We start from the raw sequence: 13,987 nt of genomic DNA on the forward strand, positions 1-13,987 counted from the left end.
AAAAAAAAAAAAAAAAAAAAAAAAAAAAAAAAAAAAAAAAAAAAATTTTTCGGTAGCTGCCTCATATACTTTAGTCCTCTATTCTTTTCTACAGAGCAAATAGAAAACTGATTACTACAGGATCCACCTATCCTTCCATCTGTTCATCAATTCATTAATAAATATTTTCAAACTCACTAAAATGTACGTGGCACTATGCTGGGCACAAAATTTACAAACTAGTTTCTTTGAGGGGAAAAAACTGAGAAATTTAAAACCTGTGAATGGGATACTCAAGCTTATTGAGAATGATAAAGCAATAGAAGAGGAAGGAAAAAAGTTACTCAGTGAACTACCATAGAATCAATGAATTTATAACAGAAGGACTTTAAAGACAGAATGGTCCAATTGTTCTTAACTTTTTAAAAAAGCACCAATACATCTGAAGGATAAGATAACAGTCAGAATATACGAATATCCTAACTAACGTGTTAACAAAGATTTGTGGTAAATTATTACACTTAAAATCAACAAAGTGAAAAAAAGCCAGAAGGATACATTATGTAGAAAGAAAGGTAGACAAGATGCTTCTAATATCAATTTCTTAGCTATTTGCGCAAAAAAAGGAAAAATGAACAAAGTATAGTTTTTTACCATGTGATATAACTGTGGTCACTTTTTTGGTAAGGGTGTTTGTGGGGATGGGGGATAAACAGCTGTACTGACACTAATTCTAAGAACTTAATTGTGTGGATGCTTATGAAAGAAACTTCAGTAGCATCACAGATAAGTATTCAACAGGAACTATCCAAAAAAGCAGTAAGAAAAGTTTTCGATCATAATTCAAAGAGGCTACTATATTTAAGGATAGGGTGATGACTTGCCTTGCTCAGGACAGGCTGGTTTACATCTACTATCCTGACTTAAATATTAATAGGGCCTCACTCCACACTCAGAAGGGTCCAAATTTTGATGATAAATTATGTGATCACCTTATCTATGGGCATCTTAGTCTACATGTGTGTTGCTTTGTAGTGACCCCGTTTAACAGAGGAAAGGGCTTTATAAATGGTTTCTGTTAAATTTCAAGACAAACTAGGTGGCAAAACTTTAAGCCCTAAATTAAAAGAGAAGATATGAAATATATGAAAAACTCACACTTAGAATTGAAAGCAATTCTTCAGTACTGCATTCAGGCTTCAAGCGGTCCTTGAACATTTTAACCGTTTGATGCTTCAAATAGTAATAGGAGGCAATTCGGCCATAAGTTAGAGGTTCAATGCTGCGATTATCCTATTTCAAAAGAATAACAAATGAAGAGTACAAGTATGTATCTTTATAAAACTAGTAATTCAGACAGCTGCTTTTGAAACAATTTTGTTAAAAATTTCGATAGTATTAGAAGCAAAAGACTTGTTAAAAAGCTGGGCAATCTTTTCAATTAGAATGCGTATGACTAAGTCGTACCTCTCCAATTTCAATACAGTGGGAAAGTTCCAATTCAATCAGGGATTTCTCAATCAGATGGGACAGAAACTTGTTCACAGAATCATGGCTCACGTCACCCAAATTGTAGTAGCTAGAAAACAAGCAAGGTTATTATTTGTTTCAAGATATTTTCTTTTTTCTTTTTCTTTTTTTTTTGAGACGGAGTCTGGCTCTGTCGCCCAGGCTAGAGTGCAGTGGCCGGATCTCAGCTCACTGCAAGCTCCGCCTCCCGGGTTTACGCCATTCTCCTGCCTCAGCCTCCGGAGTAGCTGGGACTACAGGCGCCCGCCACCTCGCCCGGCTAGTTTTTTGTATTTTTTAGTAGAGACGGGGTTTCACCGTGTTAGCCAGGATGGTCTCGATCTCCTGACCTCGTGATCCGCCCGTCATGGCCTCCCAAAGTGCTGGGACTACAGGCTTGAGCCACCGCGCCCGGCCTCAAGATATTTTCTACTAAAACTATCACCTCAGTTTCACAGACTACATATAAATATAATCCCCTTTTATTATAAAACCTATCCTCAGTAGCTTCACAAAACTCACAGAAATATTAATCTTGGGTGGTAGATGACTAAATTTAGGCAATTTATTCAATTATTGTTCCCCTAGTGCTTAGGGAATAAATGTCATCCTAATGACTAGAAGGGACATCAGCAGGGTAAAAATAAAGCATTCTAACCCAACCTCAATACAGGAAAAATATGTAAGTCCAGCTCTGTATATTTTCCAAGCAAAAAGCCTAAAGACATACATTTCACCTGATTGTGCCTCCCTGCAACACTGAGAAGGTCTTGGCAAAACCCTAGGGACACTAGGGATCTGTGCCTGGAAATAGACCTGAAGAGCAAGGGACTACACCCACAATCTTGGCAGTTCCCTAATTCCTACTAGGTGAACCCTGTATCCTAGTCAGCACGAGTAATTTATATGCCCTACCTCGCTTTTCTCCATCCACATCAAAGAATGGCAGTGGAAAGTAGCCTTAGAGAACAGGTTCTCATCCGTAAGACCCCATCGTGATGATTTTACATCTGTATAGGATTAGGAAGGGAATATCCATAGTCTGGGAAAAGGGTGCTAACAATTTCAAATGGGAGAGGACTAAAGAAAGCCACAACTTGAGAGCAATGGAGAACACTATCTAGATGACAATTTTGTGATATTTTCATTCTTCAAAGGAAGAGACTTGGGGTCGTAAATTATAAAAAAAATTTAAAAATACACAAAGCAGGACTAATAATGTCAGGACATATTTTCACTAGAAAGAAAAGTTAGTGCAAATGGCTAGGTACACCCACATATGAGAGGCTCCATTACATTACATAAAAATTATTATAGTAAGGCACTATTGGAATTTATTTGGGAAAATAACTCCCATTAAAAAGGAATAGTTACTTTAATTTTATCTATCGAAAAGTTACTGTTTTTTCTAGAAAAGCTCTTGGCATGGACCAAAATAAAGCAATATTAATCAATTAAGAGATAAATAAGTACTAAACCTAGTGCTGTCATTAATTTAAACAAAATGTTCAAATTTATGTATAACTAAGCATATATGGAAGTGAAAAACCAAAATTATTAACCACTAGAAAATATTTATTTTCTTTTGGAAAATGACTAAGGAGGAGTATTTAGTTAGAATAATGTCTTCTGCTTTAGAGGTGAAAATAAAATTTCTGGACATTCAAGCCATATAAAAGATAGAAATATCCAAAGTCATTCCAAATTTTTAAAATATTTTTTCTCTTTCATTGTTTCCCAAGAAATGAAATTCATCAGTCAAACTTTCTACAATATAAGTGCTTACTTTGTATTTCACATTCTTTTGGCTTGCTAAGTCTATAAATTTTCCAATACCATTTTTAGCTGTCAGGACTAATACATAACTGATAAAGTTATTTCTAAATTGAAAACACTAGTAAAAATGTGCCCAGGATACTAAGTAGTACGATTTGTAGAGTAAGAATCAAACTATTCTTTTTTTAAGTCAAATCTGTCTGCCTTGATCTTGGAACAAACAATTCTTTATGTAACTGACATTACAGAAAGACGGTATTTCGAAAATATTACTGTGAAATACAAAAAAACTAAAATTCTACTTTTATTTATACATTTACTAGGTCATTAGAAAACTAATAGATGCTGTTACTGATTATCATAAGCCATTGTCCTATATATAACTGGGATGTCAACTTTATCATTTTATGCTTTAATGAATAAATTTGGTACATTTACAAATAACACTTAAAACTATCAATGAAAAAAACTTACCTTGAAAAAAATTACAGGTTCTTTTAAATATTTATCTTATTTTATTTACTGTAGTATTTGCTATCTTTGTTTACTATGTTTAGCAAAGTATATTTCAATGATATAATATCCCTCTAAAGTCTGTTTATTTAAGCTATTGGGACTTTTTAAAGACAAATTTGTTGATTTATCATCCAGATAAAATACTCAGTCAGGGTAAATATTGCTTAACCATTTAAAGTACTATTGCCAAAAAAAAAAAAAAAATCCAACCCTAAATGATTTCTGAGATTACAATAAATTATATGATGACTCCACTAAAATATTATTCATAATCTAACTTGCTAAAAGTTCACATTTCTTTGTGCAGAAAACATACACATTTCATTGTTATTTATTCTTAATACAGTTTTTTTTTCTAAATGTGGTCACCAACATTCTTATTGACTTGCATAACAGAAGAAATACAAAATTCAATTCAAGTAAATTGAACTTCACTGATCTTTACTAAATACTATTCTTTGTCAATATTTGGACTGAGGTTCTAAGGGCATTTAAAATATCTTCAAATCCTTATAAAAGTAAGGTATTGTTACATCTAAATTAGATATACAATTTGTGAGACACTGTAAAATAATTTAAATGTAAATGAAGTTTTTTAGGTTACATAAAATTTTGGGAGTTAATATAAGGGATACAGTACAGATTTATATGATCTCTATTAGTAGCATAACATAGCCTTTACTTCTATGAGGTGAATTTTTTTTTTTTTAGTTACCATGCAACTTCTAGCCTGAACAATTATAAGCATTTAGCTTAAAACATTACATGTCATTAATTTTAATAATCACTTTACTAACTTGAAAAGCATGCAACAGCTAAGTAAAAGGTCTGTTTTCATATTGCACTCTCCACAGTACAAAATTTGTAATTTACTGGTTATTTAAACACAAACATTTCACAACTGTTTAATTATGGGTAAAGGATAAAATGTAGTTTCATGTTCACTGCACTGAATCATCAAGTCATTATCTTCTCTTTACCATAAACAGACAGCCTACATTTTTGTCAGCATGCTATTTCATTTATTTCACAGAGAAACCCAGTTTCACAATAATTGACTTGTCAGAAGCTCTAATTTATGAGACTGAGCTCTGTAAGATTTCTCTATATTGGACTCAACCTGCACACAAGCAGGGTTGAATATTTACAATGCTGTTAACAGGTGCTGAGTTGTTTAATGATTCTAATAGCCAGAAGCGTACTGAGAAAGCCAGCGGGATCACAATTACAGGCTGTTTGAACACAACAATTACTAGTCCCCTGAGAGGTGTGAAAGTCAAAGGCAGTTTGATACTGACAGCATCTAGCACATGGGCTACACAAGCTAACTTCTATTAGCAGTCCATTGGGAAAAAGTCATAACAAACCTCTCCCTATCATAAAAATTTACAAAGTTCATAAAATTTAAAGAATTAAAAACTAAAAAACTTTTCAACAATTACCTTGAAAAGATCTTATCAAAGGACAAACAAGAATACTACATATGAAATCTCAAGTTACTTTTTCAAATCTTAATACTGATGAAATTTCACCAGTTGAGAATGAAAGAGGTTTTATATTAATGTAAAACATAGATAAAGTTACACCAAACGGTTTGGATTTAATGTGAATAGTGGCAGCCATTTCCTGTTTGGTTTATGTAAACCTGGACAGATATCTTGCTGGGAAATTTTTTCATCAGTATTGAAATGCTGCTGCTATAACTGTCAGTAGTGGGAAGTCATTTGTTACAGCACCATGTTTTTTTATGTTCAGATTATGCAGCAATAATAATGACACAAATAGCGAAAGTGGTTGCAGGAACAGCTGAAACTACCACAACATTTTTGCCCCAGATATATTTAAAAGCTTTCTCAGGGGAAAACAGAATAAAACTGAACATACAAATTGAATCCAGAACTAAATTTGGAATATATTATATTTTATGAAAGCACCAGTACATGTGTTTATATTCATTTGAACAAGTTAATGTGTGTCTATGTTATACATATATATGTGTGTGAGTGCGCGCCTATATCTATTAACGTAATTATCTTTATATGCATATATATTTGCATATATACATAATATACACAAACAAGAATATAAATAGACATATAGTGACCAACTCAGGAACAGTGGTTGAAATCTTTGTCAATACAAGTTTTACTTTTGGTGTGCTGTGGTGAGGACTTTATAGTAGTATGATTAACTGAAGGAAGCTGGAATATGAGGTCGTAGTTCCTTACCTATATATGACCATATTATAAAAATGGTCTTTCTTTTCTATTTTTAAGTAAACCTCAGTCTCTGTTACACACACATGCATGCACACATATTCTTCCTTCCCAAGAAAAGTTAAATCTCAATTTATGGTACTGGATGAAAAGGAATATTAAGGAAAAATTAAAACTACACATAAGTTTTTCATTTGAGACAATTAATTTAGCATTTAAAAAATTTTATCATATCTAAAATAAGTGGGAAAATTTACCAGTTTCCTGTGCCTTGGTTTGCTTCCAGTTTTTGGGAAAAGTGATTTTAACATAGACAATAATAAAAAGATACAAGCAAGGGCCAATCAAGAGAATGTGGAGAAAAGGGAATCCTTGTACATTGTTGCTGAGAATGTACATTATTAGCACAGCCTCTTTGGAAAACAGTGTAGAAGTTCCTAAAAATCTAAAAATAGATCTAGCGTATGATCCAGCAATCCCAGTTCTGGGTATATACCCAAAGGAATTGAAATCAGTATGCTGAAGAGATGTCTGTACTTCTATGTTCATTGCAGCATTATTCACAGTAGCCAAGATATGGAAACAATATAAAGTGCCCATCAATGGATATTCGAATGGATTTGAAAAATATGGTATATATATACACAATGGAATACTTAAAAAAAGAAGGAAATTCTATATTAGTCACAACATAGATGAATCTATAGGGGGAGGAATCTAGAGGGCCTTATGCCTAGTGAAATAAGGTAGGTAGTATGGAAAGACAAATACTGTATGATCTCACTTATATGTAGAATCTAAAAAAGTCAAACTCACAGAAGTACAGAGTAGAATGTCAGTTATCAGAGGCCATGCGGGTTGGGAAGGCCATGCAAGCAAAGGGGAAACTGGTCAAAGGGCATAAAGTTTCGGTTAGACAGGATGAATAAGTTCTGGTGATGCACTGCACAGCATGGTAACTATTGTTAATAATGACGTATTGTGTAATTCAAAATTACTAAAAAGAGTAGATTTAAAATGTTCTTGCTACAAAGAAATGATAAGCATGTGAGGTGATCAATATGTTAATTAGCCTGATTTGTTCATTTCACAATATATACATATTTTGAAACAGTATATTGTACACCATAATATAATTATCAGTTAAAATTTTTTAAAAGAAAATTTATGTTCACACAAAATCTCACAAATATTTAAAGCAGTATTATTTTAAAAAAGAGTCAATCAAAAAAGAAGGTGGCAGAGCTTGACTACAGCTAAGCAAAATATATAAATTGTTAAAATTTACTTAGGCACATTTTCCCATTTTTATCTAGATGTGAAGATTTAGATATTAAAACTGACAATTTGTTTTTTGGGGGCATCAAATAAAAAAGGGCCATTTGAATGAGTATGGCAGAGTTTCCATGAAGAACCCATTGCTCAGCATAGCACTGAAAAAAAAAGTGGACAGGGAATGTGGACCCGACAATGAGCACAGTGATGGAGAATGGAATGGAATCCTAGTGTTGCCTCTGTCACTTGGGAGCTGTGCTACTGCAACAAGTTGCTTAATCTCCCTGTGCTTCCTTTATTTATAAAATGGGGATCATAACAGTACTAAATGAGTTAAGCTCCTGAAACAGCATTTCAAATATAGTAGACACCCAATAAATACTATCAATGCAGAGTTGTTTACAACCTTATTAATTCCAATTTTCATTTTTATAAACTTCTTGCCTATATTTATGTTTTGCTATTGTTCTGCATCTAGTTTCTCAAGATAAATGCTTGGTTATTTTATTTTTAAGCATTCCCATTTTTTTATTAGGCCTGTAAAGATGTAAATATTCCTTAGAATTGTGCTTTGGTTTAAATTCATTGTTTGATTACATTACATTTTTATTTTTGTATAGCTGTGGTCTAAACCTTTTGTTTTGATTTCATCTTTTACTAGAATAAAAGTTTTGTAATCCCAAGCAGTTAAATATTTTTGCCAGCCCTTTTATTGTTATTTCTGGTTTTATTATATTACACAATGAGAATGTAGCCTTATGATCTCTATGTTGAGATGTTCTTTGTGGTCTACTTCATGGTAAATTTTTCAAAACAAATCTTCCATTAGTGTTTGCAAGTAATGATATTTTGTTAGGGGCATATGTACAAAGATACTATAGATACAAATTCAAGGGTATTATTATTTAAATCCTCTTTTTTTATGAAATATTTATCTTTTTGATGTGTTAAAGTCTCCTAAGATGACTAATTTGGTTGGGCGATAATTTTAACTGAATTTCTGTTTTTGCTTTATATATCTGATGTTATTTTTAGTTCTCTAAAAATATGTAAACTACCATAACTTTCTAGTGATTGTGTTTGTTACCAATATGATCCATTCTTCTCTGTCCTTTGTATTTTTTTGCCTCGAATTTGGTTTTGTATGATTTTAATTTTGCAGCTGCTGTTTTCTCTTTTTCTCCTTTACATCTTCTGTCAATCCTGAATTTTCAGCTTTTCTATATCAATCACGTTTGAATGAATCTGATAATTTCTCTTTTACAACAGGGAAGTTTAAATCATTTACAATAGTTATTATTATAGTTGACCTGACTTACAGCATAAGTAGATCCCGTCTGTCCCCCGCTCAAAACTCTGCAATGGTTCCTGTTTCATCCAGAATGAAAGTCAAAATCCTCACCATAGTTTCTAAGACCACCCATGCATGCCCTGTATCAATACTGGCCCTCCACATCCCCAACCTCATCTCCTGTTATTTTCCTGCTTGCACTTATTCTACTTCAGCCACATCTTTTCCTTGTTGTTCCTTGAATACACCAGGCACGCTAGCCTTAGAATCTCTCTTGTTCCCTTGGTCTGAAATGTTATTTCCTAGAAAGTGGCCGACTTTCTTACGTCTTTCAAGTTTTGGCTGAAATATCAGCACCCTTAATGAGGCCCACCCTGATTTTCTTTTTAATACAGTATTGTAATCTCCCATCTACCCCCAAACCATCTTCTGGCTCTCCCACTCTTCCTTATCCTGTTTTCCTTCTAAACATCTATTATCTTTTAATAATATTAAAATCTACTGTCTCTGTTAAAAGAACATGGGTGCCAGGACAGCAAAAGTTTTTGTTTAGTTTACTAATACATCTTCAAAGTGGCTAGAGTGATACCTGGAACATAGTAGGTACTCATTAATGTTTACAGAATTAAGAAATAAAAAAATTCATTTTTAAATGCTTATACTTTATAATTTTAAGTAAATTTTATGATTTTTGAGGCTAGAAGTCATTACTTATGTTGCTACGGCCTTCCAATAGAAACTAATAGTTGCTAATCATAGCTTTTTCTGAAAAACAAATTATTGCTGTATCTATTCTACATTTATGAACTTACATGGCAACAGCTTGGGCATAGGATTCTACTTCAGAATAATAATGACAGCCCAGACAGGTAACTCAACATATGTATAGGCGGCTACTGAAGGAACTAGCATATGAAATATGAATGGTCAAGAGTGGATAAGCTGTTACTTTTGAAAATCAATAGAAGCTACATTTATCAATATTGACTGGACTTTTAAGACTGTTAAGACTTGGCTAGCTGTAAGGGCTAAGGAGGGTACTGCAGGAAAGAAGAAGAGTGACAGCAAAAGCACAAAAGTGAGAGGAACCTCTTATGTAGATGGTGTGGGTTAATATCTCCTTTGATCTACACTAGCCCCTTGGATGGTGCGGGGGACATACTCAACCCTCTTTTTGGGGCAGCAAGATGAGAGGGAAAGCAGCTGCCACAACTAATAAGAGTTCTTAGTCAATGCATGAAGATAATTTACCCTTCTGACTTTCAGCCCCCAAATTTCCTATTTATAAAGAGGTGTGAATTAAAGAATACTCATTTATTTACATGGACTACACTGACTACAACCATGTGTGAGCAGGAGACATCCTAAATTGCTAATACCCAAGAAGTTCTCTGGATCAGAGGCTCACTATAATTTCTGTACTTTATGAACCTCTTGAGATTTCATCTTTTGTCTACTATGATAAGTGTCCCCAAACTTCCTGTTCTGTCTTTCATTACTACTGTTTATTACAGTTTCATGTGAATTTTCTCACCATAATATTATAAAATAGAAGGCAGTTTGTAACCAGAGCAACAGGGAGTCATACATACCCAGCTCCCTGTGTGTGGGACCCCTAATCTGACCCGTGTCTCCAACTGTGCTCCTGGCTCATCTCACTCTCATGGTTGAAAAAAATGTAAACACTGGACAGTTTCCTACTCATTATCTTAATTTAAAGATTTACTGCATTCTATGTCTACTAACTAAACCTTATCTAGTTCCCAACCCCTATATAATACATTTAATTTCTGATGGATACTATCTGACAGTTTACAAAGTAGGCAAAATTGAAAGACTAAAAGCAGGTTAAGCAATTACAGAACTATGGAATCAAAGGAGAGGGAAGATCAAAAAAGTAAATTTGGGGTTTTAAGTCAAGGTAAACAGATGCAGTGATAATATTAACAAAAGTAAGAAAGTTAGAGTAGAGAAAGATTTTGAGAGTAATATGATTAATTCAGTTCTGGACATGTTAAAGTGAAATGATGGTAGGAAGGCTATGTGGCAATATTCAGAAGGCTGGATAAATAAAATTATAACTTGATAGAGAGCAGATTATAGCCACATATTTTAGGGTCTTTCACATACAAGGTGATATTTTAAATATAGATAGGACTGGCAGAGAAGAACCTTTTAATATTATGTCCTGAGAAGAACACAATATCATTTCTGTAATATTCTTGCTAAATAGACATAATTGAATTTAGTGAAGAGGAAACCAGCAAAAGCCAAATTGAAGGGCATTCTACAAAACAATTGGCCAGTTCTCTTCAAAAATGTCAAGGTTATGACAGACAAAGAAGACTGAGGAAATATCATACACTAGAGTGAACTAGACAGGGTACTCAGGGTATTAAACTGGATCTTGTACAGAAAAGGGACATTAGTGGAACAATTGGTGAAATCTGAATAAAGCCCATAGTATTGTATAAATGTTAATTTCCTGATTTTGATAATTATACATGTCATGTAAGATGTTAACATGGGGAAGCTGGTTGAAAGGTATACAGTGCTTCTTTGTACTATTTTTGTTTTTTTTTTTTTTGCAATTTAAAATAGAAAGTTCAATAATTAAAAAAATTTTAAGAAGGAGATATACACACAAAGGGCAATGTATCTGTGGATTCAGTAAGGAACTACAATTTGCTAAAGTACTAAATTGGCCTCAGAGAATTATGTCTCTGTCTGCTAATTAGACAAACTGACTAAAATGACTAGGTTCTTAGTCTCTAAACTAGACTCTTTAGGATGGTATAGATCAGTAAAGCAACTGACAGGGAGCTCAGAAGAACAGCTCAAAATCAACCTTATATTCTTTATAATTAATACAGAATTAGAATGGCTTTAATTCATTTACGTAATTCTCAATATGACCCAGTGAGGGAGGGAGGTTACTTGTTACTTTCCAGATGAAGAACGTCTAGCTCAGAGAGGTAAAGTAACTCAGACTCACACCATTAGTAAAGGACAGTGAGGAAACAAGAATCAGCGTGTTGATTCCAAGCCCAAAGCTCTTTCTGTCACACTAAATGCCTTGATTCTTATGTGATAGAAATGATAAATATATCTACAGTTACATGCCAACTCCCATCTACAGACACACACACACACATATACACAGAGTTGTCGATTATGAGTCAGAAAACCTGACTTCGTAAGATCTGGCTTTATCAAGAAATAGTAGTGGGACCTAGAACAAGTGACTTTAAGCTTCCAGCCTCCATATCTTCAATATCAAACAAGAAGATTGGGCTAGAATAAATGTAAAGTCTACTCCACAATTCTAATCCTGTAATGTGTTTGTTTGCTGTGGTAAATGTGCAGTTCTGGATGGCTATTTCACTAATTTTGCAGCTATGTTCTCAAATAATATTTAGTACCTAACCCAGACACCCTAACAGTGGAGGGAATTGGGTGAAATGTCACCATATTCTCAAACTCCTATCTAAGTAAGTGAAAATGTTGGCTGAAAAGAAACTTCTTAAGGTATTAGTAGGTAAGATTTAGTAAGAACATTTTCATTATGACTTCTCTAAGACTTTACAATGGTTTAATATTTTCTTTTACTTACATCTAGAACGTCCCTTAAAATTGACCCTTCCTCCATTCACTCTATATCTAAGGTCCTCATTATCTTTTCTCTATTATTCAGTAGCTTCCTAACTAGTCTTCCTGCTGTAATGGTCTGTCCATCCTAGTTCACTTCCTACCATAGTGCAATAAATATTTAACAAAACAAAACCTAATTTGGTAATGTTAATCCATGTTTAAAAAGGCTCACCATAGCCTCTAGGATCAGATGCAAACTCCTTAGCACAGCATAAGGGCCTTGTAGCCTCTGGTTCTTGGCCCACTTTCTAGTCAAGACAATCTTGTCTCCCTTCTCCTTAGATTCTGGCTACATTAAACTTTTTCATATTCTCTAAACGCTTATGACTCTTTCAAGCCCAGAGGATTTTTGCCCACATAATTTAATTCTGCCTCAAGTGCCTTCTGCCTTTTCTACTCCTGTTCCTGATTCAAGATTTGGATGAAGTGTCACCTTTTCTGTGAAGCTATCACTCTCATAGGCTTAAATATCATTCTATTGGAGGATTTATAATTTTCATTGTAAGGACTTCTATATGTTTTTCCCACACTAAAGATCAATCCTTAAAAAACAGGGAGACGTGTACTCATTTTTACATCTCAGTGTTTAGTTTACCATCTGAAAAACAATAAGTGCTGAATGAAGATCTAACATATTGTCTGGAGTGACACTCTACCATGCCGCAATTTTATTTTCTCTTGCAATCTTCTTATTAACACTTATAAATGCCCCACAAATTTTTTTCCACCTACAATTTCACAAGCCTCACTCTTTTCTGAATTCCAACTGCATCTAAGTCAGTCACTGTCATGTAATTTAGCACATTTCTTAATGACTTCAGTTATCTCATGTCTCAACTACAGAGCAAACTCCTCAGAACGGCTTAAGGTAATTAAAATAGGTTTAGTAACAAATGCATATAATTATTGATATTTTAATATACTGTGATACCACAGATATCATCTGATTTTTTAGACAAATTTATATACCTAGAATCTCCAAAGTTCTGCCTTTTTTGTATGTATCCTAATTTGGAGTTTATTACTTTCAAATATATCTTATTTCAGGGCAAAACAGAAAGGTATATAACTGCCCTTGCACTTACCTGGGATTCATAATAAGACGCCGGAAAAAGTAAGTCCAGGTGATATAATCCAATGCATCTTGCTTAGACGTAATTGTACCACCAGCAATCTCTGCATTTAAGTGGTCAGACAGCACTCCTAATAAACTATATAGTGAACAAGACATGGGAGACATACAAGAGCATTAAACTGAAAACACTTAAATTTATCTCACATAGTCAAGATTCAGATTTTATGTTCTAAGATAAAAACAAATGTGTTTTATATAACTTAAAATTTAGTATATAATTTTGTATACTTTATAAATAATTCATTCCAAATTATTTAGTGGGAATTTGGTTTCAATGTACTTTAATCATGAGTCTATAAATCACTTAGTATCATGAACTCAGGTGAACCCATATTATTCACCAGTACATATATGTGTTCTCATTTTCTTTTAAAAAAGTATTTTATAATTTTCATTTAAATGTGAATAAAAAGTGGGCTAGTTAGAGAGAATGTCACAGAAGTACTATAATAATATTTTTCCAGATTAAGTTAACAGTAGTAGTAATTTGGGGGCGGAGCAAGATGGCCGAATAGGAACAGCTCCAGTCTCCAACTCCCAGCGCGAGCGACACAGAAGACCGGTGATTTCTGCATTTTCAACTGAGGTACTGGGGTCATCTCACTAGGGAGTGCCGGACAATCGGTGCTGGTCAGCTGC

General features: G+C 33.7%; 1 protein-coding gene across 1 annotated transcript in view; it reads right to left on the minus strand.

The window, feature by feature from the left end:
* Positions 1-13,987, minus strand: part of ASCC3 (activating signal cointegrator 1 complex subunit 3) — a gene marked incomplete at its 5' end in the record, with an annotated part of 187,260 nt that overhangs the window by 84,393 nt on the left and 88,880 nt on the right. Inside the window, 3 exons of the mRNA XM_017889813.1 lie at positions 1,138-1,272; positions 1,447-1,558; positions 13,299-13,424. Of these exons, the coding sequence (XP_017745302.1) occupies positions 1,138-1,272; positions 1,447-1,558; positions 13,299-13,424 (373 nt within the window). The remainder of the gene's footprint in view (positions 1-1,137; positions 1,273-1,446; positions 1,559-13,298; positions 13,425-13,987) is intronic.

Source organism: Rhinopithecus bieti, unplaced genomic scaffold (assembly GCF_001698545.2).
Source record: "Rhinopithecus bieti isolate Rb0 unplaced genomic scaffold, ASM169854v2 scaffold_18624, whole genome shotgun sequence".
NCBI lineage: Eukaryota > Metazoa > Chordata > Mammalia > Primates > Cercopithecidae > Rhinopithecus > Rhinopithecus bieti.